The sequence below is a fragment of the Nicotiana tabacum genome, chromosome 21 (genome assembly GCF_000715075.1).
Source record: "Nicotiana tabacum cultivar K326 chromosome 21, ASM71507v2, whole genome shotgun sequence".
NCBI lineage: Eukaryota > Viridiplantae > Streptophyta > Magnoliopsida > Solanales > Solanaceae > Nicotiana > Nicotiana tabacum.
This window is the reverse complement of record NC_134100.1, coordinates 72,225,974-72,253,833: the sequence shown is the minus strand read 5'-3', so window position 1 is coordinate 72,253,833 and position 27,860 is coordinate 72,225,974. Positions and strand designations below refer to the sequence as shown.

The window sequence follows — 27,860 nt, the reverse complement described above, 5'->3', positions numbered from 1 at the left end:
TATCGGGACTTCATATTCAGTTTAGTTTTGTCTTTATTCAGTCAAGAGAGCAGAGGGTCTATATATATACAGTATTACAGTATTTTCACCACCAGCAAGCTATAATTGGTGGGCAGGCCCTTATTGGGAAACCTCTGATCAGATGGTAAGTTATATACCAAGCCTATTGTGGCCGAGCGCCTATGAGCGAGTCTACTATGGAGGAGCAGTTACACGTTTCGAGCCTTATAGGACCAGGCATTTATTTTACTTACTATATTGAGAGAGTTGAGTCAGTAACAGCAGGTTAGTATATCTCTAGATCATGTTTGACTCCCAGTTACTTTCAGTTATCATATTATCAGTTCAGTTTCAGCTTTCAATTATTTTATTTCCTTAAATACTCGGTACATTATTTTGTATCGACGTCCCTTTTCTGGGGGCGCTACATTTCATGCGTGCAGGTTCAGACAGTCAGGTGGGTAGACCTCCTCAGTAGGTGTTGCCCGAGTTCAGTTTGATCGGTAAGCTCCACGTCCTTCGGAGTTGCCGGGCCTAGAGTTTTGTGTATATCTTATGTATATCTGTATATATGTTATAGGTAGGTCGGGTCCCTGTTCCAATCACAGTACATCCATCAGTAGAGGCTTGTAGACATATCTTGTCAATTAGTGTAGTATGTTGGGCTTGTAGTCCTTGTATTTATATTTTGTTGGTTTCAGTTGTTGTAGTTATGATGACCTTGTCGGCCCAGCGTTATATTGATGTTTAGTCAGCGTTAGTTTTCGTTCAGCTTTATATTTTGCTTCGCAAATTGTCTTGCAATGTGGCCCCATGGCCAAAGTATGACATTATATGTTCAGAGTCCCTTAGTCGCAATTTGGTACGCCAGGTTAGGTGAGGCACCGGGTGCTGGTCTCGCTCCTAGGTTCGGGGCGTGACAAACTTGGTATCAGAGCAGTTCTGTCCTAGGGAGTCTACAAGCCGTGTCTAGTAGGGTCTTGTTTATAGATGTGTTGTGCACCACATTATATAAGCAGGGAACTACAGGGCATTTAGGAGTTGGTTACCCTTCTTTGAAATCTAAATCGTGCTATAGAACTGAGTTATAGGAAATTTGAATTAAGATTATGTGTTGGTGTTTGCATGCACAGATGACGGTGGTGACTAGGAAGACTATGGCTAGCCATAGGAGAGATACAGCAGCAGGTGAGGGGACCAGCAGGGTATCCCCAGTAGAAGGGGCCCAGTCTGAGGCCCAAGGCGAGACCCCTACTCAGCCATTACCGGCTCCTCCACCAACTGCGGAGATTCCTAGGGATACCGCACATCCAGTTCCCCATCCACTTCCATCAGATCATAACTTGAGGAGTGCGGTGCATTTGTTGAAACAGTTGGTATCTACCCAACAACAGGCTAGGGCATCAGCTAGTGCATGATCTTCTGAGGGGTCTGGGAGTTCAAGGGTCCGAGAGTTTATTGCTTTGAGTCCCCAGAGTTCACGGGGACAGATCAAGGGAGGACCCAAAGGATTTCATAGATCAGCTTCGCAGGATCTTTCGGGTTATGCATGCCACAGAGAAAGAGGCAGTTGAGCTAGCAGCTTTTCGACTCCGAGATATAGCTATCCTTTGGTATGAGGGATGGGAGAGGTCCAGGGGACGTGATGCACCTCCAGCTGTTTGGGAGAATTTTTTCGATGCCTTTCTTGACCAGTACGTGCCGCGGGAGATCTGACAAGCTCGGTTTGATCAGTTTCTAGCCCTCAAGCAGGGCAATATGAGTGTTTGAGAGTATAGTCTCTGTTTTGACTCATTGGACAAATAATACACCATCCATAGTTGCTACTGTGCGGGACAAGATCCACATGTTTATAGTAGGGTTTTCCCCAGAAATGACCGAGGCATGTGCCACCGCTGCATTGCAGGATAGTATGGATATCTCTCGAATTCAGGCATTCGCCCAGAATATAGAAAGGGGTAGGCGTCGGCAGCAGGGTACAGAGAGGGTTGAGCAAGTGCAACGTAAGAGGATGAGATTTACCAGGTCTCAGGAGAAATCACAGGGTAGTTATAGGCCTAGTACTTCGGACGGCCACCTAGGCCTCCGCCACCTCAGTTATAGGGTTACAGGTATGATCGCTATACTCAGTCAGGATGAGGTGAGAGCTCACGGGCGTCGGGTTTGCAACGACATCGAGGTTCAAGGAAGACATGGTCATTTTAGCCACGATGTGACATATGTGGTAGATGACACTTGGGCCAATGCCGAACAGGTTCTGATGCTTGTTATACATGTAGGCGTCTGGGGCATATGATGCGAGATTGCCCAAATAGAGATTCTGGGGGAATGGCATAACTAACGAGTTCAGCAACAGGATCATCTATGGTTGTGCATCCTTCAGGGCGCGAGTCTCAGTCTTCGGCTGGTAGAGGTCGAGGAAGAGGAAGAGGTTCCAGTTCAGGTGGTAATCAGAACTGTATCTATGCTTTAGCAGGCCGACAGGACCATGAGTCTTCACCAGACGTTGTGATAGGTATATTGGCCATTTTCTCTCATGATGCTTATGCCTTGATAGACGCAGGATCTACTTTATCGTATATTACCCCATTTATCGCGGGGAAGTTTGGTATAGTGACTGAAATACTAAATGATTCTTTTGCGGTATCTACACCGGTCGGAGAATCGATTATTGCTAGACGGGTTTACCGAGGTTGTACGGTGACAGTTTGTAGTTGTCAGACCTCAGCTGACCTAGTTGAGCTAGAGATGATGGATTTTGATGGTATTATGGGCATGGACTGGTTGGCAACTTGCTATGCCACAGTTGATTGCCGAGTAAAGGCAACCAGATTTTATTTTCCGGGTAACCCAGTCCTTTAATGGGTAGGTAATACAGCGACACCCAGAGGTAATTTATTTCCTATCTGAAGGCGAGGAAAATGATCGCAAAATGGTGCATTTATGATATTGTGCGAGTTAGAGATGCAGATGATGAGATACCTACAGTTCAGTCTATTCCCGTAGTCAAAGAGTTTGCTGATGTGTTTCCATATGAGCTTTCAGGTATTCATCCAGAGCGAGAGATTGATGTTAGCATCGATTTGCTTCCAGGAACTCAACCAATATTCGTCCCTCCATATAGAATGGCACCTGCCGAATTGAAAGAGTTAAAGGAGCAGTTAAAAGATTTGCTGGAGAAAGGTTTCATCAGGCCCGGTACCTCAACTTGGGGTGTACCGGTACTGTTTTTGCGGAAGAAAGACGGCTCGCTAAGGATGTGTATCGATTATAGGTAGCTGGAACAAGGTAACTATTAAGAATAAGTATCCACTTCCAAGGATCGATGACTTGTTTGATCAGTTGCAGGGGGCTAGATGCTTTTCAAAGATAGATTTGAGGTTGGGGTACCACCAAGTTAGAGTTCGGGAAAAAGATAATCCGAAGACAGCCTTCAGGACCCGATATGGCCACTTCGAGTTCCTTGTCATGTCCTTCGGGTTGACTAATGCAACCGCCGTATTTATGGACTTGATGAATAACTTATTCCGGCCATTTTAGAATCTGTTCATGATAGTATTATTTATGATATTCTGGTTTATTCCCGTTCAGAGGATGAGCATACGGACAACCTACGAACGGTACTCCAAACCCTCTGTGATCGTAAGTTGTATGCTAAGTTTTCTAAATGTGAGTTCTAATTGAATTCTGTAGCATTCTTGGGGCATATTGTATCAGATGAAGGTATAAAGGTAGACACTCAGAAGATTGAGGCCGTGAAATCTTGGCCTAGACCTACCACTCTGACAGAGGTTCATAGCTTTCTAGGCTTAGCAGGATACTATCGGAGGTTCGTAGAGGGATTTTCTTCCCTTTCGGCACCATTGACGAAGTTGACGCAGAAAGCAACTAAGTTTCAATGGACGGAGGCATGCGAGCGGAGTTTCCAAGAGCTTAAGAACATGTTGACCTTAGCGCCAGTTCTAACATTTCCAGAGGGTCCAGAGGGTTATGCCATGTATTGTGATGCCTCATGTGTTGGGTTAGGATGTGTCCTGATGCAACATGGGAAGGTAATTGCGTATGCTTCAAGGCAGTTGAGGAAGCACAAGAGGAATTATCCGACCCACGATCGGGAGTTAGATACAGTTGTCTATGCACTTATGATATGGCGGCATTATTTATATGGTGTTCATGTTGATGTATTTACAGATCATAAAAGCCTACAATATATCTTCAATCAGAAAGAGTTGAATTTGCGACAGAGACGATGGCTTGAGTTATAGAAAGATAACGATGTTAACATTCTCTACCATCCAGGGAAAGCTAATGTTGTAGCAGATGCCTTAAGTCGCCGATCTATGGGTAGCTTAGCACATGTAGAGGCTGAGAAAAGACAATTAACTAGAGAGATTCATCAATTGGCTTATTTGAGGGTTCGGTTAGTAGATTCTGACGATGGTGGAGTTGTACTCCAAAACACTGCAAAATCATCTCTCATAGCTGAAGTTAAGGAAAGGCAGTACGAGGACCCAGAGTTTGTCAAGTTGAGAGAGCGAGTTCCGCAGCAGAAGAAGCCATTGTTAGAGTTCAAGGGAGATGGGGTTCTCAGATACAGGGGTCTTCTGTGAATTCCAGATGTAGCAGGGCTACGATATAGGATTATGTCAGAGGCACATTATTCGTGGGACTCCATCCATCCTGGGTCGACAAAGATTTATCATGACATTAAGGATGTGTACTGGTGGAATGATATGGAGAAGAACATTGCTAAGTTTGTCACCCAATGTCCTAGTTTCCAGCAAGTGTAGGTAGAGCACCAGAAGCCCGGAGGGCTAATGCAGACTATAGAGATCCCGACATGGAAATGGGAGGCGATAAACATGGACTTTATCACGGGTTTACCTCGTTCTAATCATAAGTTCGATTCCATATGGGTGATAGTCGATAGGCTCACGAAATCAGCTCACTTCCTACCGGTCAGATCTACATATACAGCAGAAGATTATGCAAAGTTATATATTAAGGAGATAGTGCGGCTACACAGAGTACCAGTTTCTATTATATCTGACCGTGGGGCTCAGTTTACAGCACATTTTTGGAGGTCATTTCAGAGAGGTCTAGGGACTCAGGTGATTCTCAGCACAACGTTTCATCCATAGACTGATGGACAAGCCGAGCGCACAATTTAGACATTCGAGGATATGTTACGAGCATGTGTGTTGGATTTTAAAAGAAGTTGGGATGAACATCTACCTCTTATCGAGTTTGCATATAATAACAGTTACCACTCCAGTATCCAGATGGCTCCGTACGAGGCTTTGTATGGGCGTAAGTGCATATCTCCTATAGGGTGGTTTGATGTTGGAGAATTTGGGTTACATGGGCCAGACCTGGTTCATTAGGCCATAGAGAAAGCAAAGCTTATCCAGGAGTGACTGTTGACAGCTTAGAGTCGTCAGAAGTCATATTCTGATGTGCGGCGAAGAGACTTAGAGTTTAAGGTTAATGACTGGGTATTCTTAAAGGTATCACCTATGAAGGGCATGATGAGGTTTGGCAAGAAAGGCAAGCTTAGCCCACGGTATATTGGGCCTTATAGGATCATTCGGAGAGTGGGCCAAGTAGCTTATGAGTTAGAGTTGCCCTCAGAATTGGAGTCTGTCCATCCAGGTTTTCACGTATCTATGCTACGGAAGTGCATTGGCGATCCTACCCGAGTGGTGCCCACAGATGATGTACAAATTACAAAGGGCTTGTCATACGAGGAAATTCCAGTTGACATCCTAGACCGACAAATCCGCAAGCTACGAAATAAGGAGGTAGCCTCCGTGAAGGTTTTATGAAGGAGCAAGAATGTAGAAGAGATGACGTGGGAATCAGAGGAAGAAATGAAGTCTAAATACCCCCACCTTTTTCAAACTGAAGATATGGCTCGAAATGGGATGCTACAACACAGTTCTATTCAGGCTAGCAGGTCATCAGGTAAGCTTTTATTTTTGACTTCCAGTATTTATGATTTTCGGTCGGTGAGGCAAAGTGTTGCTATTTATAAACATTGGCCATGTGTGGCATGCATAGTATGTTTTCTGGCTGCGTGCAGGTTGGTCTTTGTCTAGTTTACGAAGGAGACTCTGGCAAAATTTTCCAAAGTCTCTAAGAGTAAACATTCGAGGACGAATGCTCCCAAGGGGGGAATGATGTTACACCCTATATTTTCGTACGTAAAAGTGCATCATAAGCAAATTAATGTAGGACCAAAAATGAGATAATATTTGAAAGTATATAAAGTAAGTTAATCATGTTACCTCAAAGGTTACAAATATTGAAGATCATGAACAACAAGTACAAAGAGGTTTGGAAGGTTCAGAAGCTAAAAGAATTGAAGAAAACAATGTTTCATCTAAAGTCGACAAGTTGGGAGTGTTATAACATGTACCTTTGGGGTGAGATTAGGGTGCTTAACATGATAAGAATATTATGTTATGATTTATATTAGTTGTATGACAGCCGTGTGTTATGTTTTGAAGTCAAGCGAGTTGTGGAACAAAAGTCGATGAAAGTCATCACAAGTTACGTTCATAAGTTTTACTGAAAATTTTGGTCAAATATAACTGCGATTTTCTCCCAATATGATTAGAGTTATAGGATGTTCCACCCATAAAATTGAATATCTATGAGTCTACTTTCTAAATCATTAAACCGTTTGTCAATACGACATCAGAGTAGAGAGATATGGGCATTTTTGCGAGACTGCGTAGGCTGCTAGGTGACAAGTAGGTGTGTCACCTACTTTCTTAAATGAGAGCCCAAAAATGGGCAATTTCAGGTCGTCTAAAGAGGACTTTTAAAGGCCTATTTTATTCATATATTACACTGAAAATAGAGCATAATAACCAGACATAATCTCGGCAAAACTCTTCCCAAACATTTCCCACAAACCCTAATTGATTTTCTCTCCCTTTCAAGTTCTAATTGGAGGTAAAACCTAGAGTTTGAAGAACCAAGATAGGAGCTGAGTTATCCAACAAATAAGGTTTGTTTACTACTATATTTCATCCATTTTTATGCTGTAAATTCATGGTAAGTCGTTCTATACTTGTAAGGACTAACGGGACGGTGATCGGAAGCCGTGAGTTCGAGTTATTCACTTGTAGCGGACTGTTTTGTGGACTGTTTTGTGTTGCTGTTGGGCTGCGTGTTTTACTTCTGTTTTGTGTAGTTTTGGAGGAGGAAGGGGGTGGAAAAACACTATATAAATGTAAGGTCATGGGCTGTTCGTTCGTCGTAACACTTCCGGGTCGTTTGACACTACTACGGTAGTCGTTTTGTGTATGAAGAGACTGGGGTGTGTTGGGCTGTATTGTAGCATTTGATGGTGTATATAAGGCTGGAAAATAATGTATATATGTTATTATTGTTGTGTTCTTATATTGTTGGTGTTATCTTGAATTTGGAGGAAGTAAGGATTATTGGGGAGATGCTGCCCGTTTTAATACAAAATAAGCTTGTCGTTCGTTGTGCAATAGTTGTACCTTTCATAACTTAATGATAGTCTTATTATCGTTGTTCTACATTAAGGTGTGAAGAGGTGAGTTCAACTTGGTGATTGGAAATATTCTGATAAGGTATGTTAAGGCTAAGCCCTTCCTTCATATTGTCATGATCTCGTAATTACATGTGTTTGATAACGAGGCATAAAGAGAAGTTCATACTCCCGAATTTATATACACTATCCTAGTCTCATAAGTTACAGTATTCTCCCTTATCAGGACTTCATATTCAGTTTAGTTCTATCTTCTGTCATATATATATATATATATATATATATATATATATATATATATATATATATATATATATATATATATATATATATATATATATATATATATATATATATATATATATATATATATATATATCACCACCATCGAGCTATAATCGGTGGGTAGGCCCCTATTGGGCAACCTCTAATCAGATGGTAAGTTATATACCAAGCCTACTATGTCCGAGCGCCTATGAGCGAGCCCAGAATGACCAAGATACAGAGCCTATTATGGCCGAGCGCCTATGAGGGAGCCTAATACGGCGGAGCAGTTACACGTTACGAGCCTTATAGGGCCGGACATTTATTTTACTTACTATATTGAGAAATATAAGTCAGTATCAGCTGGTAAGTATATCTCTAGATCATGTTTGACTCCCAGTTACTTTCAGTTATCATATTATCAGTTCAGTTTAAGCTTTCAGTTATTTTATTGCCTTACATACTCGGTACATTATTTTATATTGACGTCCCTTTTTTGGGGGCGCTGCATTTCATGCGTGCAGGTTCATGCAGACTGACAGGTAGACTTCCTCAGTAGGTGTTGCCCGAGTTCAGCCTGATCTGTAAGCTCTACGTCCTTCGGAATTGCCGAGTCTAGAGTTTTGTGTACATCTTATGTATATCTGTATATATGTTATGGGTAGGTCGGGGCCCTGTTCCTATCACAGTACATCCATCATTAGAGGCTTGTAGACATATCCTGTCAGTTAGTGTAGTATGTTGAGCTTGTAGGCCTTGTATGTATATTTTGTTGGTTTGTTAGCTGTAGTAGTTATGACAGACTTGTCGGCCCAACATTATATTGATGTTTAGTCAGCATTAGTTTTCGTCCAGTTTTATATTTTGCTTCATAAATTATCTTGCAATGTGGCCCCATGGCCAAAGTATAACATTATATGTTCAGAGTTCCTTAATCGCAAGTTGGTACGCAAGGTTAGGTGAGGCATCGGGTGCCGGTCTCGCCCCCTAGATTCGGGGCGTGACATAGACACATAGTCAAACGCTAGTAAGATGTATTTTTTTTCCATTTGAGAAGGAAATGGACACATGAAATCTATTTCCCACACATCAAAAATCTCAAACTCAAGGGTAACATGTAGTGGCATCTTGTGCCTTTTTAAAATCGTTCCAGTTCTTTGGCACCTATCACACTTTTTCACGAACTCATATGCATCATTGAACAACCTAGTCCAATAGAAACCTAATTTTAATACCTTTGCAATAGCATTGTCACCCGCATGATTGCAATATCTTTCATCTCTGCTTCTAACACACATATTCTTATCAGCTGATCGATGCAATATTTAACAAGAATGGCTCGTCCCACACATAAGATCTCATATCCCACAAGAACTTCTTTTTGGCATGAGGGTCAAGGTCTAGTGGAAACTCGCCACTTGGTAGGTGATTCACTTAGTCTGCATACCATGGCATCTCCCCACTAGTGATGGCTAAGAGTTGTTCATCAGGAAAAAATCTCATTGATCGCACCTTCCTCATCCACATGATTTTGAGTTTCTAACGTGTATAAGTGATTGGTCACTCTCTGTTCTTTTACGGTCTCGGATCTCCAAGTCAATTTCTACAAGAGTAAAACGCAATGAATTAGCCTTGGTTTAGTATATTTCTTTTCAAACAAATATCTGATAGCTAAATGGACTGTGTAGATGATGACTTTGGTGCCTCCTAGGTAAGCCCAAAGTTTTTCAAACACATAGAGTACAACAAAGAACTCTTTTTTAGTCATAGTATAGTTTATCTAAGCAGGAGTAAGCGTCTTGCTTGCATAGTAGATGGAGTAAAATAATTTGTTCTTTCTTTGGCTCAAGACGATGCCAATTACATTATCACTAGCATCGCACATTAGCTTAAATGGCTTATTCCAGTCCAGAGCCACTATAATTGGTGCACTCACTAAGTTTTTCTTCAGCTCCTCAAATGCTTTTAGACAAGCATCATCAAACTTTAAAGGTACATCTTTCTCAATCAACCTGCACAATGGAGATGAATTTTTGAGAAATCCTTAATAAAGCAGTTATAGAAACATGCATGTCCTAAGAGGTTGCGGACTCCTTTAACAGAAGCTGGTGATGACATCCTTTAAATTGCTTCCACCTTAGCCTTGTCAACTTCCATCACGTCTTTGGACACCTTGTGTCCCAACACTATGTCTTTTTATAATATGAAATGATATTTCTCCCAGTTTAGCACTAGATTAGTCTCCTCGCACCTAGGAAGCACTTTAACAAAATTGGTTAAGCATTCATCAAACGAGGGACCAAACACAAAAGAATTATCCAGAAAGACCTTCACAAATCTTTCCACCATATCATTAAAAATAACCATCATAAATCTTTCAAGAGTCGGAGGTGCATTACATAATCCAAATAACATTCTCTTAAAGGCATAAGTCCCACAAGGGCATGCAAATTTGCTCTTCTTTTGATTCTTAGGGGAAATAGCAATTTGATTGTACCTCGAATAGCTATCAAGAAAATAGTAGTATTTCTATCCAGCTAACCTGCCAAGCATTTGATCAATAAAGGGGAGTGGGAAGTGATTTTTACATGTAACATTATTCAACTTTCTGTAGTCTATGCATATTTGTCAGCAAGTAAGAATCCTAGTTGGGATTAGTTCATTTTGCTCATTTACTAAAAAGTCATACCTATCTTCTTGGGCACACATTGGACTAGACTTACTCACTTACTGTTCAAGATAAAAAAAATACAATACCCGCATCGAGACACTTAGTAACTTTTTCTCTTTTCACCTTTTTCATGATATGGATTTAGGAGACATTGATGCTCCACGCTAGGATTGTCTCCCCCCTTTATGAGGATCTGGTGCATAAAGAAAGTAGGGCTAATACCTATTACCTTAGACATCTTCCTTCCAATGTCATGCTTGTGCTCTCGCAACATCCTCAATAGCTTCTCTTCCTGCAAATCAAAAAACACATAAGAAACAATCACATGCAAAGTATTAGAACTACCTCATAGTCCAAGATGGTAACGTCTGCTAGGAAGATAAAGTGACAAATCTGCAGTAACTCATCCTCAATTACCCTCTTGGGATATGCCAAATATATATCAGCCAACTATAACATGACTGTAGCAGGTCGTGGAGCTCTTAAGCCTAGTTGCTTTAACAATGATTACAACATCAGATTTATACTTGCACCTAATCTCATAGAGCTCTGCGTACATCAACTTTACCAATTTGCATGGGGATGGTGAATTTTCCCGAATCCTTAAGATTTTGCGGAAGCTGTCATTGAATCCTAGAAGTGCACTCCTTGGTGAGCGCAATAATTTCAAAGTTAGTCAACCTTCGTTTGTGTGCCACTATGCCCTTTATGTACTTTAGCATATTTTGGGACATTACAAAGCATGTTCACTAATTAAATGTTCAAATGCACCTATTTTAATATGTCTAGAAACATGTTAAACATGTGATCATCTTTCTTCTTTTAAACCTCTGAGGAAAGGGCGGTGGACCTCTTTCGACTACAACTTGCTTAGGTATTAGTATGTTCCTCTCAATCACCTCCATGGGTTTTGGAACTCTTTATTATTTAAGCCTAGACGTATCCTTTTCTTACGTACCTCTACCAATTCTTTCTTTCCCATTTCTCAAAATCGCTGCATTGACTTGTGGATTTTATCAGTATCATGGGAAGAGCCCTTGCAGGTCTGGTAACCTAGTTACTTTCTATTTTCCAACTTGTCTTTCAAGTTCCTAAAGTTAGTCCTTAGCTATTGATTTTCTAGACTTGTTTGTTGATTGTTGCCCAACATCTTTCTCAACAATTTAGTCACATTCTTCTCCACTTGTTGTGGTAGTTTCTGTGGTTGTTGATAGTGCCCTTAGGGTTTGTTATTATTCCGATTTCCATCCCAAGAGAAGTTAGGATGATTCCTCCAATTTGGATTGCACGTTTTCCCATATTAGGGCATTCTGATTCATTAGACCCCTGCGTTGTTACCCCATATAGTGGATGGATTCATGATTCAAAGAATATTGATCACTTATGTGACCTTCCCAATATATCTCGCAACAAGTGGTTATCTATTGCATAAGTTGTATCGGTTGGACCTATGCCATTATCAACTTACCAAACTGATTTGCTATTTTTTCCATTTCAGCTCTCATGGCTGTGAGTATATTCGCATCAATCATACCTGTTGACTTATGCTTAACAGTTCTAGTTGGTCCTCTATCATCTTGCTAGTTTTGATTATTGGTAGCAAAATTATTCAGCAATGTTTAGATTTTGCCATAAGTCTTCACCGTGCACATACCTCCATAAGTTGAGTCTAGATACATCTTTGAATCCTCATCTAACCCATCTACAAAGGTGTGCCCTAATAAGTAGTTGTTTGTAACAATTCGATCGGTCATTCTTCTTTCTAGAAATTCATTCCCATATTTGAAACTTCATGTATGTTATTTTCATATTTTTAAGACTTGTGGAGTCAGTTGGTTTGGTTTTGGAAGGGTTCGAGTTGAATTCGGAATGCTTAGTTCCATAGTATTGGCCATAGGTGGCCAAGTTTGACTTAAGTCAATATTTTGACTAAATAACCTCAAAATTGGAATTTAAAGGTTCCAATATATTTGAATGGTGGCTTTGGACTGAGGCACATATTTGAGTCGAGTTTCCCGTGGCCCGAGAGCGATTCGACGCTTATTATTGAAAGTTAGCATTTTAAAGGTTTTAGAATTTGCTAAGTTTAACTTGGAGTGGACTTTGGTGATATCAGACCCCGTTTGGTGTTCCGAGCTTGGGGATAGGTTAGTATCATCATATTGGACTTCTGTACTAAATTTGGTTCCATTTCGGGTTATCTAGGTATAATTCATCGCATTCGGAGTTAGTTGAAAGAAGTTGAAAGGTTGATTAGTTTGGTTTGGCATGCTATTCTTGGTCGTGATGTTATTTTAGGTGTTTTGAAGCCTCGAGTAGGTCCGGATTATGTTTATTGATTTGTTGGTATGTTTGGACGGGGTCCCAGGTAGATCCAATGAGTTTCAGACCACTCGGAGCAATATTAAAGTTGACAAATTTTGCTACTATCTAGTGTGCATCGCAATCGCAAAGAAGGTCTCACGGTCGTAGAGTGTTATGTGGAGCTGGGGATGATTTTTTCTTAACGATCATGGAAGGGGCATTGCGATCATGGTTAATGGACAGGTTGTGCTTTGTGTTCGTGTGATGAGGATCACAAACGCGATGTGTTATATGGGCTGGCCTAGGTTGGCAATTGTTCTTCACAATCACGTGAGGTCTTTTGTCATTGCGGATGAGGAAGTTCTGTGGCTGGAATGTTTGGCCTTCATATTTGCGGATCTGGGCTCGTGTTCGTGTAGCCATGGTTGGTTGTGGGTCGCTATCCTGAGAGATCCCTTGCATTCGCAAATGAGGGAAATTTGCTAGAAGCAGAGTTGGCCTTCGCGATCGCGAGGGTACTTCCGCCATTGCAAAGAAGGAGACCTGGGTAGATTATAAGTATCAATTTTGGGACCTAGCTCATTTCATCTTATTCTCTCAATGCTTGGGGGATTTGGGTGCTTCTTGGGGAGAAAGTTTCATCTACTAATACAAGGTAAGTGATTCTTAGTGATTGTTAGCTAAATACGTGGATTTTATATGAATTTGTACATGAAATTAGTAAAATAAAATTGGGAGTTTATTGGAAAACCTAGAAGTGATAAAAATGAGATTTGCCCACAAAATTAGATATGAAATTAGAAACAAATTATATATTTTAGTTTGGGATGCTAAGGGTAACATCTATTTTTGAGAATTTTTGGAATCCGAGCATATGTGCTCGGGGTTGACTTTTGTTAACTTTTCGTGTGAGGTCGAGTATTGTTTCTAATTGTTAAATTATGGGCTCTTGGGTATATTTTAATTAGTTGGCACATTCTATCGCTTAGTTTCTGGTTGTTCGGCATTGGTTTATTTGATTTGCTGCACTTACCATGTCTTTTACCTGTCATACTATATTTTATGTACATTGATTATTGGACCACTAGTAAGTGTCGATATCGACCATAGCCACTACTTCTTCGAGGTTAGACTAGATACTTATTGGGCATATATTGATTTACATATTCATACTACACTTGTGCACTGATTGTGCAGGTACATCTGCTGGTCACACATGCGCGTAGGTGTACCAGCTGGGAGACTTAGTGGTGAGCTACCTCCTATGCTTCCACCCCCAGCACCTAGAGTCTCCTTCCCCTATATTTATTTTATTCTGTCTACTTTGACTCCAAATAATAGTTTTAATGGTTTTGTATATTCTCGTAGCTGCTCTTGCACACGTGACACCGAGTTTTAGGAATTTTAGACATATGTTCATGGCTGTATTTGTTGTTATATCATTCAGCCTTATGTTTTATTTCATGTTTCGTATCATGGAAAAGATGTTGGTATTTTATTATGAATTCTAAATCTACTTTTGCTTATTTATTTTCATTACTTGTTTTAAAAAGTGCAATGAGAAGTCGTGATGATTTATTGTTGGCTTGCCTAACAGCGGCATTGAGCGCCATCACGACCTATGGTGGCAAATTAGGTCATGATATCTTGGTATCAGAGCACTAAGTTCATATACGTTTCACGAGTCATGAGAAGACCTAGTAGAGTCATGCGAATTGGTGAAGAGACGTCTGTACTTATATTCGATAGGCTATAGGGTGTTAGGAAACTTCTCTTTTTTCATTTCCTATCTTGTTATCAATGTTGTTCTAAGTCTAAATCTTTCTCTTATATTTTGATATTTGGTGAGAATGTGCGCGATGACATCATCTAGTGGCATAGTGGTTGCACCCCTGACTAGAGGGGGAGCCCAGATCCCTACTGCTCATGCTCCAGGGCACATTTCTGCTATTTATCAGACCTCAGGGGTACTACCTGTGGGCGGAGTTCAGCCGGTTGCAGTGGGTAGAGCAGAGACTAGACAGGTTGCGATCGTCGAGGAGCAGAAGTAGATGGACAGATTTACTAGGATTCATCCTCCCCACTTTGGTGATGAGCCGTCAGAGGACCCACAGAATTGCATTGATCGTTGCAGGGACATGATGCATAATTTGGGACTAGTGAAGTCCAATAGGATTGACTTTACCACTTTTCAGCTGGAGGGAAAAGCCCGTAGATAGTGGCATTCTTATCTTCTGGGTAGGCTAGCAGGTTCACCTCCCTTGACTTGGGATTAGTTCACTCATATCTTCCCGGAGAAGTATATTCCATTCTCTCGAAGGAAGGAGTTACAGGGCCAGTTTGAGTGGCTCCAGCAAGGTCAGATGTCTTTGACCGGCTACGAGACGAGATTCATTGAGTTGTCTCGTCATGCAGCTATATTACTTCCCATGGACACAGAGAGAGTGCAAAGGTTTATTTTGTGCTTGAACTATGGGATTCAAGTTACTATGGTCCGAGAGGCAAAACTAGGGGCTTCTTTTCACAAGGTTGTAGAGATAGTTCGGAGGATCAAGCATATCCGTAGTTAGAGAAGAAAAGCCACGTTGAGGGACAGACAACCTCAGTATTCTGGAGGTTTCAGCAGCACCCTGTTTGGGGTTAGAGGATAGTTTGGGAGGGGATATCCTAGTAGGCTAATGCATTCATCACTGCAGCCTATTCAGGGTACTCCAGTGCAGCCTTACTTCAATATCATTCTATAGAGTACCTACAGTCCACCGGCTATTTAGGGTTTCTCCAGTGAGCACTCATGCTATCAGGGCCAGATCTTGAGTTAGTAGTTTCCCACATCTAGAGGTTGTTTCGAGTGTCGGGAGCTTGGTTATGTGAAGAGGTTTTGTCCTAGACTTAGAGGGGAGGCAGTGTAGCAGGGCCATCAGCCCATAATTATCGCACTAGATGCCGTACCACCCATACGGCTAGCCAGAGACAAAAAAATAGGTGGTTAGGGTTCTCCCTAGAGGTGGAGGCCATCTAGGTGGCGCTCCGGGTAAATTCTATGCCTTTCCAGCTAGGCTAGAGGCAATAGCCTCTGACGCCGCGATCACATATATTATTTTTGTTTGTCATAGAGATGCATCGATACTATTTGATTCAAGATCTACCAATTCATATGTATCCTCTCATTTTGCTCCTTATCTGGATGTATCTCATGAGTCCTTAAGTTATTTCTGTGTTTGTGCCCATGCTGGTGAGTGATTTTGTTGTTGTGGATCGGGTTTACCTGTCATGTGTGGTGTCTTTATATGTGTATCATACTAAAGCAGATCTTTTACTGCTCGATATGATTGACTTTGAGGTTATCCTTGACATGGATTGGTTATCTCTTCATCATGCCATTCTTGATTGCCATGCCAAGACTGTTACATTAGTGATGCCAGAGTGGCCTAGACTAGAGCTGAGATATTCATGTAGTCGGGTTATTTCTTTCTTGAAGGCTCAACATATGGTTAAGAAGGGTTATTTGGACTATCTGGTCTTTGTTCGAGATAGTGCTATGGAGAATATCGCGATAGATTTAGTGCATGTGGTGAGGGAGTTTTCTGATATATTTCCTGCTGACTTACCACTCATGCCATTGGATCATGATATCGACTTCGGTATTGATTTGGAGTCAGGTACCTAGCCTATCTATATTCCACCTTATCATATAACTCTTGCAGAGTTGAGAGAGTTGATGGAGCAAATTCAGGAGTTGCTCGAGAATGGATTCATCAGGACAAGTATGTCAGTTTGGGGCGCACCAATGTTATTTGTGAAGACGAAAGATGGGAGTATGTGGATGTGCATTGATTACCGCAGGCTGAATAAGGTCATCATCAAGAACAAGTATTCATTGCCACACATTAATGACTTATATGATCAGGTATAGGGCTTTAGGGTGTTCTCGAAGATATTTGAGATCTGGATACCATCAGTTGAGGATTTGTGCTTCGAATGTTCCGAAGACGGCTTTTTGGACTAGATATGGGCACTACGAGTTTCTAGTGATGTCTTTTGGCTTGACTAATGACCCTGCAACATTTATGGAATTGATGAATCAGGTGTTAAGGCCATATCTTGACTCTTTTGTCATTGTTTTCATTGATGACATATTAATCTACTCGCATAGCATGGACGAGTACGAGCATCATTTGAGGGTAGTGCTTTAGACTCTAAGGGAACATAAGCTATATACTAAGTTCTCTAAGTGTGAGTTCTGGTTAGATTATGTGGCCTTCTTGGGGAATGTTGTATTAGGTGAGGGTATTAAGGATCCTCCCTGGAAGATTGAGGTAATTCAGAGTTGGCCTCATCCTACCACATCGACTGAGATCAGGAGTTTCTTGGGGCTAGTAGGTTATTATCGTGGGTTTGTGGAGTGCTTCTCATCTATTGCAGTTCTTTAAACTATATTGACCCAAAAGGGTGTTCAATTCAGGTGGTAAAGTGATTGTTAGGTGAGCTTTCTAAAGCTCAAGACCGCATGGACTACAACACTGGTGTTTGTTTTGCCTTCTGGTTCAGGGATGTACACTGTGTATTATAACGCTTCACGCATTGGATTGGGTTATGTACTGATGCATGAGGGGCGAGTGATTGCTTATTCTTCTTGTTAGTTGAAGCTCCACGGGGAAGAATTACCCTGTGCACAATTTGGAGTTGGCTATGATAGTTCATGCTCTTAAGATTTGGAGACATTATCTTCATGGGGTGTCATGTGAGGTCTACACTGATAACCATAGATTACAATATCTGTTTAAGAAGAAGGACCTTAATCTGGGGCAGTGTAGGTGGCTTGAGTTACTAAAGGACTATGATATCACCATTCTTTATCACCCAGGCAAGGCAAATATGGTTGCGGATGCCTTGAATAGAAAGGCCGAGAATATGGATAGTTTGTCATTCAATTTTGCAAAGAAGAGGCCATTGGCTTTGGACATTCATGCCTTAGCTAATCGACTTGTGAGATTGGATATTTTAAAGCCCAGTTGAGTTCTTCCATGTGTTATGGCTCAATATTCCTTATTAGAGCGAATTAAGGCTACAAAGTATGATGATCTGCATTTGCTAGTTCTTAGAGAGACAGTACTACGAGGTGATACCAGGAAGGTGACTATTGGTGATGCTGGTGTTCTGCTGCTCCAGGGTCGCTTATATGTTCTTAATGTTGATGGCTTGAGAGAGTTGATTCTGAAAGAGGCTCACACTTTGCACTATTCTATTCATCCAGGTTCCACGAAGATGTATCGTGACTTGACGTAGCATTATTGGTGGTGACGAATGAAGAAGGACATAGTTGGGTATGTATCGAGGTGTCTGAATTGCCAGCATGTTAAGTATGATCACTAGAGTCCAAGTGGTTTACTTCAGTAGATGGTTATACTAGAGTGAAAATGGGAGAGCATCACTATGGATTTCGTGGTTGGTTTGACGCGGATGTTGAGGAAATTTGATATTGTTTGGGTAAATGTCGACAGCATAACCAAGTCTGCATACTTATTCTGGTGATGAATACATATACTTCGGAGAGGTTGACCTGAATTTATATTAAGGAGATTGTCGGGTTGCGTGACCTGCCCCTCTCCATTATTTTAGATCGAGGCACTCAATTCACTTTGCATTTCTAGAGGGCATTTTAGGGTGAGATCGGTACCCGAGTAGAGCTCATCATATCTTTTCATCCGCAGACCGACGAGTAGTAGGAGCGAATAGTTCAGATTGTAGAGTATATGCTCAGGGCATGTGTGATTGACTTCAGAGGTCAGTGGGACCGACTTTTTCCATTGGCCAAGTTTGCATATAACAACAGCTATCAATCCAGCATTGAGATGGCTCCTTTTGAGGCCTTGTATAGTCGATGATGTCGTTCCCCCATCGGTTGGTTTGAGCCCGGCGAGGCTAGGATGTATGGTACTAATTTTGTTAAGGATGCCTTGGATAAGGTAAAGTTGATTCAAGAGTGTCTTTGTACAGCTCAGTTCATGTAGAAGAGTTACGCGTATCAGAAAGTGCATGATTTGTCATTTATGGAGGGCGAGAAGGAACTTCCAAAGGTCTCACCGATTAAGAGTATCGTGAGCTTCGGGAGGAGAGGCAAGTTGAGTCCGAGGTTCTAGAATTGGCTCGTTCGAGGTTCTACAGCGAGTTGATGAGGTTTCATATAGGATTTCTTTGCCCCTATCCTATTGAGAGTTCATCCAGTATTCCATGTGTCAATGCTCTATAAGTACCATGCTGATAGGCCCCATGTGTTGGATTATAGCACAGTTCGGATGGATGAGGACTTGAGTTACGAGGAGGAGCCAGTTTTCATTGTTGATAGACAGGTACACACATTGAGGTCTAAGGAGATTTTAGCTATTAAGGTTTAGTAGAGAGGTCATCCAGTCGAGAAGGCGACTTGGGAGATCGAGGATGACATGCGGAGCATATATCCGCACTTATTTGGCATTCCAGGTATGATCCTAAACCCATTCGAGGATGAATGATTGTTTAAGAGGTGGACAATGTAACTATACTATCGGTCATCTTGATTTCTAGAATCCCGTTCCCCTATTTGAGACTTTGCGTATGTGCTTTACCTATTTTAAGACTTGCAGGGTCGATTGGTTTGGTTTTTGAAGGGTTCAGATTGAATTCGGAACACTTAGTTCCATGATAGTGGCCTAAGGTGGCCAAGTTTGACTTAAGTTAATATTTTGAGTAACCGACCTCGGAATTGAGATTTGAAGGTTCTAATAGGTTTGTATGGTGGTTTTGGACTTGGGACCATATTTGGGTCGAGTTTCAGGTGGCCCAGGAGCGATTTAACGCTTATTATTGGAAGTTGGAATTTTAAATTTAAAATTTGCTAAGTTTGACTTGGAGTGGAATTTGGTGATATAGGATCCCGTTTGTTGTTCGGAGCTTGTGGATAGATTCGTATCGTTATATTTGACTTGTGTGCGAATTTGGGTTCCATTTCGCATTTGGAAGGTTGATTCGTATGGTTTGGGGTGCAATTCTTGGTATGTTATTTTAGGTATTTCGAGGCCTCGAGCAGGTTCGAATTGTATTTATGGACTTGTTGGTATGTTTGGATGGAGTCCTGAGTTGCTCGGGTGAGTTTCAGACCACCCGAAGCAATGTTGAAGTTGGTAGATTTTGTTGCTATTTGGTGTACATCGCGATCGTGAAGAAAGTCTCGCGATCACGGAGTGTTGTGTGGAGCTGGGGAAGATTTATTCATCGTGATCTCCGAAGGGGCATCGTGATTGCGATTGATGTACTGGTTGTGCTTCGCATTTGCGTGATGAGGGTCGAGAATGCGATGTGTTAGCTGGGTTAGCTTGGGTTGACAATTGTTTTTCATGATCGTGTGAGTTCTTTCGATGTTACACCCGTACTTTGATTTTGGAATGCATCTTATGTAAATTAGTATATGTCGAAGAGATTAAGGACCTTTACAAAGATAATGATGAGTTAAAACAGGAGTTAAGGAAGTATCGTGAGGGTTGTAGGCTAAACGAATTAAAGATGTTATAACCCGTACTTTAGGGATAAAACTATGAGTGCTTAATATGATATCGTGTTTTAAGGTAATTGAATCATATAATACTTGTATGTTAAGTTTTGAAGTCAAATATGTTATAAAATAAAAGTCGGCAAAAGTTATTGCAAGTTACGTTCATAATTTTATTAAAATTTGGGTCTAATGTCACTTAGTTTTTCTCCTAATATACTTGGAGTTACGGGGATATCCACCCACCAAAATTGAAGCTCTATGAGTCTAGTTTATAACGCATTAAATTGTTCGTCATAAAACATTAGAGTAGAGAGATATTCGCATTTTTACGAGATTGCGCAGACTGCATAGGTGACAAGTAGGTGTGTCACCTCCTTGCTTAACTGAAAGGATCAAATAAGGCCCCCAAAAGGGGCTAGTTGGGGTCGGCCAAAGGTTCTCTTTTACGGGATGGTTTCCTTCATTTATTCCACTCATTTTAGAGCCTAAAATCATAGAATAAGCCCCTGCAAACTTCTCCCTAAAATTCCACACTAACCATAAGTTATTTTCTCTTCTTTTCAAGTTTTAGTTGGAGGAAAACCTAAAAGTTGTAGAACCAAAGATAGGATCTGAGATCTTCACCAAATAAGGTACGTATACTTCCCTCTTTCATCCCTTTTTTCTGCTGAAAAGGTAGAGCAATTCGTTCCATAATAATAAGAACTCATGGGACAGTGATCGGAAGTCGTGAGTTCGAGTTGTTCAACTTGTAGCGGACTGCTTTGTGGGCTGTTTTGAGTTGTTGTTGGGTTGTCTCTTTTGTTACTATTTTTATGGAATTTGGGAGGAGAAATAGTATGGATAAACACCACATAATATTATGGTGTTGGGCTGGTCATTCGTCGTTACATTTTCTTGTTGTTTGACACTATTATGGTTGTCGTTTTGTATATAAAGTGACTAGGGTGTGTTGGGATGTTTTGTGGTATTTTTTGATGGATATAATTGGAATGTTTTATAGTATTTTGTGGTGTATATAAGGTTGAAAATAATGTATATATATTTTTATTATTTTGTTCTTGTGTTTTTGGTGTTATCTCGAATTTGGAGGAAGTAAAGATTATAGAGGAGATCGTCTTGTGTATGAAGAGATTGTTTTCTTTTTCATTGTGCGATAGTTGTGTCCTTCGTAGCTTAACGATAGCATTATTATTGCTTCTGTAGATTATGGTGCGACGAGATGAGCTCAATGTGGTTACTGGATAGATTGTGATAAGTTATATAATGCCTATCACTTTTGACCCCTTTCGTATGAATCTGCCTTAACGGCAGTTTTTCTAAAAGAAAAGCTTAATGAAACGTCTCGTCGTAAATATTCCACTCATGATATCATCTAGGTTCATATGTTTACCTTTGACGTTGTTTTGTTGGTTGATGTTCCATAGTATACATGTTGAGTCTCGATTCACTCTGAAGATGTTTCAAATGTTTTCATTAGGGACAAACCGAACCGGAAAACCGCACCAAACCGAAAAGTCAAATCAAACCGATTAAAAAACCTGACTACGTTTGGTTTGATTTGGTTTGGTATTGAGTAAAAAATCCCGAACCAGACCGACATATAAATATATAATTTTTTATATATAATTTTAAAACTTTATATAGAACTTTATTTAAAAGATGTCTAGAAATATTTGAGATCCTCTCATGGGATATAATATTTAATAGAACTATAAAGTGCATTCATTTTTATTTACTTTAAATAATAGATTGTATCACTTTCTTATTATGTGTTATTGAAATGTGTCAATCATCTCTTTGTTCTTTCATATTCATATGTCAAGATTTATTATATGTTTTTCGAATTTGAAGTGGTATTTCGATAATCTAAAATTACATAGAACATATTATTATTTAGGTATCATATTGATTTTTATATTTAATTATTAAATTTGGTTAACATTGAAAGCGTACATCAACCAAAAATTATTGGTAGACGACTAAGAAAACAAACTATTATGTGTTACTAAAAATAATTCTCTCGTAAGATCACTTTAATAGATCATATGTTTGTTATTTTTAAAAAAAAATTTAGTAAACATATATTTACTTATCAAAATTTTATCCATAACTTTAATAATGCAAGATTGAAATAATATTCATGTAACAAAAAATCCGAAAAATCCGACAAAATCGAACCAATCCAAACCGATATAATTGGTTTGGTTTGGTTTTGATAAAATTCGAACAAACCCGGTCCATGTACACCCCTAGTTTTCATGCACTTAAGGTCAAATAGGTCTGAAGTGAAAAAAATGCACTTCAGATGCACTTAAAGCCAAATAGGTCCGAAGTGCAACAAATATTTTCATGCACTTAAGGCCAAATAGGTTTGAAATGAAAAAAATTGCACTTCGGATGTACTTAAGGCCAAATAGGTTTGAAGTGCAACCAATATTTTCATGCACTTAAGGCCACATAGGTCTGAAGTGCAAATTGCCCAAAAACAAAAATTTGTGTTTCGAATTTTAACAATTCAATAGACAATTTAACACCTAAATCTACTCCAAATGAGCTTAAATTTGAAATATAACCCCCAAATATTATCAAGAACAAACTCTAATCATTAATATCAAAATAACAATAAATCTAACAAACCCATTTTGCAATTAAGAAAAAGAAGAAACCCTAAGCAGTAGTAGAAAATAAAGCGCCACAACAGTTCACTACTGTAATATACCATAAACTACCTTAAAATATGCTCACAAATACAATATGAATTCACTGCCACCTTTATTTTCACAGCGAAGGAGAAGAAGAAGAGGAGGAGGAGGAGGAGGAAGAGAAAGAGGAAGAAGAAGAGGACGAAGAAGAAGAAGAGGAGGAGGAAGAAGAGGAGGAAGACGAGGAGGAAGAGGAAGAAGAGGAAGAGGAAGACGAGGAAGAGGAAGAAGAAGACGAGGAGGATGAGGAAGACGAGGAAGAGGAAGAAGAAGACGAGGAAGAGGAAGAGGAAGGGTAGGAGGAAGAGGAAGAGGAAGAAGAGGAAGAGGAGGAAGAGCAAGAAGAGGAAGAGGAGTAGGAGGAGAAAGAGAAAAAGGCCTGAAGTTATTTAAACTTTGGGTACTAGTTTTAAAAAAATTAAAAAGTGGGTACATGTTAAATGAAAGCGACCAAATAGGGCACCCCGTGCAATTTTCACGTCAAATTGGAGTAAATACCTAGCCTAATTCTTTGAAGGAACTAACTTTGGTTGTTCCCAATTGATCATGCGCATATATGTCCAGTCCACTTATTAAAACTTGGCGAATAAGGCGGATTATTGATGGATTAAATTTGACACTCATACTATGAACCTATACATGCTGAAGTTGCATACCTCTGCACTTGGAATATATTAATCTTACCTGCTTTGTTTGGGAAGTAAGTGTAAACTACCAAAAAGAACAAGAAGATAAAAAGAAGGGAACCAGCAGAAAAGTTTGGAATGAAATGAGAAGTGTGGGAGAAAGGAAATTTATCAACTTTATCTTAGTTAAACCTAATAAGTGGCCCCCCAAAAAACAATTCTATTCTTATATGCAATTTTCTTATCTCTTCTCCCACTCTCAATGAAGAGTTTATTACACTTTCCTTTAGATTATTTCCCTTTCCCAGTTTAATCACGATATTTTGTTCAATCTTCTTGTTGAGCATGAAGATAGATAAACAAACAGAGTCAATTTCTGTTTATTCTTTTCCAAAATCAGAAAGAAATCAAAAGGTTGACATCAATACTCCATGGAACTTAGAATGCCAAATAGAGTAACTTATATAACCCCCAAGCTTGAGGGTGCGGGACGAAAGAAGGGAGTTAAAAAATTACTGAATCCACTCTGCAGGACAAAGCCAAGGTGAAGAAACATTCAATAGAAATGAAACCTAAAGAAGAATCTCATTTGCTCAAAAAATGTGGAGGCAAATAAATTTGTAAAGAAAAACCTCTACAAAAGCATAAAGAAGAATAGCAGGAGAGCAGGTACAGTACTGGAGTTAAGACATGAAGTTACACCAGTTAAACAGAAAAAACTTTAAGGAATGTATCAACAGCCAAAAATGAGAACTGCTCCTCAATTGCACTGTTGGGAGTTCAGCGCTGAATCTGTATCCTCTTGTCTCTAATGGGCAATTCAATGGGTTTCTGAGCCTCATGAGGATGTTCAGGACCTTTGTACACCTTAAGATGGGTAAATAATTGTCTACCAAGCTGCACAAACAGAAAACTTAATAAATTTAGATTGAGAGTATATCAAATGTAAAGTATGTTAAAAAACAAAATCTATATTACTTGTTATCAGTGATTCAAAGCAAAGCAAGTGCAATCGCTACCAAGTCTGACAACTAAATGAACTTTTCAATTTCTTGAAACGAGGAGTATATGCACACAAATAAGTAACCCTGAACCATGAGAACATTGGTGTTGCAAAATTCCCATCTGCCACTGTTTAGAAGGAAACTGAAACTATAGCCATGTTTAAAAGGAAACTGAAACTATAGCCATGCAGAATTGGTGTAAAATTAAGGGTAAGAAATCCGTTAACCCATTCCTTTCCCACAACCCAGCATTCAACGTGTAAGTCTTTTATGCAGAGGCGAATCCATATACAAAATCATTGGCTCCAAATGGAGACGGTTTATATGTGAGTATATGTGTGCATAGAAATAATACACACACGCGCGAGTCTATTATAAGTTCCATGGATGATACAGGAGATGAGAGTTATTTATGGAGTACCTAATATCAGATAAGTGATACTCTTGTCCCCAACATTATATGTAAATTGCCAAACATTTAGGCTAGTTAGTATGGAACGGAACTCTATGAATAGTAAAGCATACTGACCCTCCCTTTGGGAAGCATTCCACGGACAGCATGCTCAATGATTCTTTCAGGAATTCTCTGTTGAAGTTGATCAAAAGTCTCCACTTTCATCCCACCAGGTCTACCAGAGTGCCTCCTGTAAAGTTTTTGGGTCCTTTTCTTCCCAGATACAGCAACCTTCTCAGCATTAACCTTTTCGTGTTCAAGTAAAAACATAATTGCTCAGACATCAAACCGTAATAGCGGATAATTTACAGTTAAAGAGAGCAGGAAAGTGTTAGTCATATCATGCTATCTCAGACACCAAAATGAAGGATATGGACTTCATAGGACCTAGAACTCTTAAAGGAAAAGGTGGGGTCCTAATGCTCTTTTTCCTAACGGTAGAAGATAAATTAACATGCTTTTAGTACAGAAACTTACCACTATGACAAATGCACCCATGTCAACACTTGGAGTGTATGTCGCCAGATTCTTCCCTCTCATATGTATCGCTATAGTTGATGCCATTCTTCCAAGAATTAAATCTGTGGCATCGACAATATACCAAGGTTTGTCTGTGTTCACATGGTCAGCAGCCTTGGGATACCATGTCTCATTCCAAATGTCCTACAGGAGGAAACAAGAATAAATTATTTTCCATATCTTAACCATTCAACAATGCAAAAATGTTCATAATCTAATGTTTTAACAGAAACTATGCTCATTGATTAATAAAGAAATTCATACCGAACCACTAAATTATGGATATCTTTAAATACTCAAGCCAATATTGCTATCAGAGCTTTTATTTTATTCTCCGCAATGTGGGAGATAGTTGCAATACTTTAGATCGATATGACCCTAGAAGCATCATTGGATCTTTTGACACAACACCAACACTACATGTGATTTGTTTTTATTATTGCTTAAACCTTAAACAAAAGCCAATGATATTTTCAAGTCACTGCTGGTTGACTGCCAAAGTAAACTATCTATCCTGGAGACGGATAGAATTAATTAGAACTTAGCTCCTCATGCACTTCTGCAGATGAGCTAGCAACATATCTCCTACAAAAGGAGAATCCTAATGCAGAAATGTGTAGACCAAAAAGAAAAAAATTGTCAAATGAAATGGAGCAAAAGAGGTATAACCTACCGCCTCTGTTCCAGTTTAGTTTATGTGATTCTATTTCCTTTTCAGTCCGTTTCAAAAACAATGACCTCTTTTTAAATTTAGAAACAATTTAACTTATATTTCTCAATTTTAACCTTATAGCCACACAAATATTTTCGGACCACAAATTTCAGAACTATTATAACCAACAAATGTTATGGCATACCACAAGTTTCAAATCCGTGCTCACTCAAATAGTTTCACATAAATTGAAACTAGAGAGTATAAAGTATAACATACTGGAAGCAAATAACCTAGTTTGAATTCTACAAATAGAGTTCCCATTCATCGTAAAGTTACTAAATTGTACTAAAAAGCTGGAAAAAAGAGAGGAATAAACAAAACTAGCAATTGTTCAGTTCTGCTAAAAAGAAAAAATTTGAGTAAAACAAGTAAGATAAAAAACAAAAAGAAAAAGGGAGAAATTTTTAGTTTACAGGGCCGTCAATTTCAGACTCCTCGAACATCCATCGTTGGTCAAGAGGAATGTAGGCGGCAGCTTTGTCTTGGCAACGAATTTGGGCCGTCCGATTGGTCCTGACGAGGGGTGATAATTGAAACGACGGCTTCGATAAGGCTGCCATTGAGAAACCCAGAAATGGGGTTTTCTTTGGGGAAGAAGAAAAGGATTTTGGTGAAGTGGAAGTGAACATTAACGAAGAGGAAGAGCAGTGCGTAGCCATTGCCATTATCTCTGAGTTCTCGGCTCTTTGGCTATCGGTTGAAATGGTAACACTGTCTACAAGTAGATAAGGGAAAATAAAAGAAAAAAGTATATTTATTTTTGCAAAATGATGTTGGGATGGCATCCCCTTTTAAAGGCTATCTTTCTTCCTTCCGTTTATGCAATGGTGTTTTATGAATTAATTTCACATATTGTTACCGAAATTGTTCGCTATAATACTAAAATCATAGTAGTAATGTTTTATTTTATCACTTTAAATAATTAAATTTTATCCATATTAAAGTAATCAATTTTTTATCACATTAAAGTAAATAAATTTTACCCACTATGATGTTCAAACTTACCCATCAAAATCAGTATATTGTTATAAGTAAAATTTCATTAGTTTTGTGTTATAATGGGTAAAGTTCAATATTTTAATATGATAAAAAAAATTAGTGGGGTTTTTTTTACGGTAAAGAAAGTTCAATTACTTTAACACGAGAAAAGATAATATTATGACTTTACTATCATAGTGTTTAAAATTCAATGACCATGTGTTAAATTAACATCAAACGCAAATTTAAGATGCTAATTTGACTTCTTAAATCTGGTGTCTAAATTATATAATGCAAAATAATTAGTAAAATAATGTTAATCATTTCAAAATCTATCAAAATAAATATAAAAAGCAATATTTTACCCGAAAAAACTAACTCACTCAAAAGAAATAATTTTTTATTTCTCGTTTTGGGAATGGGAGGGGGTTATAGACGAAGTTTCAGGATCATCAGCTCGGAATGTGGCTAAGTATAACGACCCAACCGGTCGTTTTGAGTATTTGCATTTCGTCCAGCTATTTGAAGTCTAGAATTGCTTCATTTGATGTATTATGACTTGTGTGA

At 39.4% G+C, this 27,860-nt stretch overlaps 1 protein-coding gene across 1 annotated transcript; it reads right to left on the bottom strand.

Annotated features, from left to right (window-relative positions):
* Nucleotides 1-24,185: 24,185 nt before the first annotated feature.
* LOC107802615 (large ribosomal subunit protein uL13c-like) lies at nucleotides 24,186-27,074 on the bottom strand. The gene is made up of 4 exons (XM_016626145.2): nucleotides 26,729-27,074; nucleotides 25,559-25,744; nucleotides 25,157-25,327; nucleotides 24,186-24,520 (listed from the first exon to the last, which is right to left on the bottom strand). The coding sequence occupies exons 1-4, from the start codon at nucleotides 26,978-26,980 to the stop codon at nucleotides 24,404-24,406; spliced, it is 726 nt and encodes a 241-aa protein (XP_016481631.1). The 5' UTR covers nucleotides 26,981-27,074; the 3' UTR covers nucleotides 24,186-24,403.
* Nucleotides 27,075-27,860: the final 786 nt, after the last annotated feature.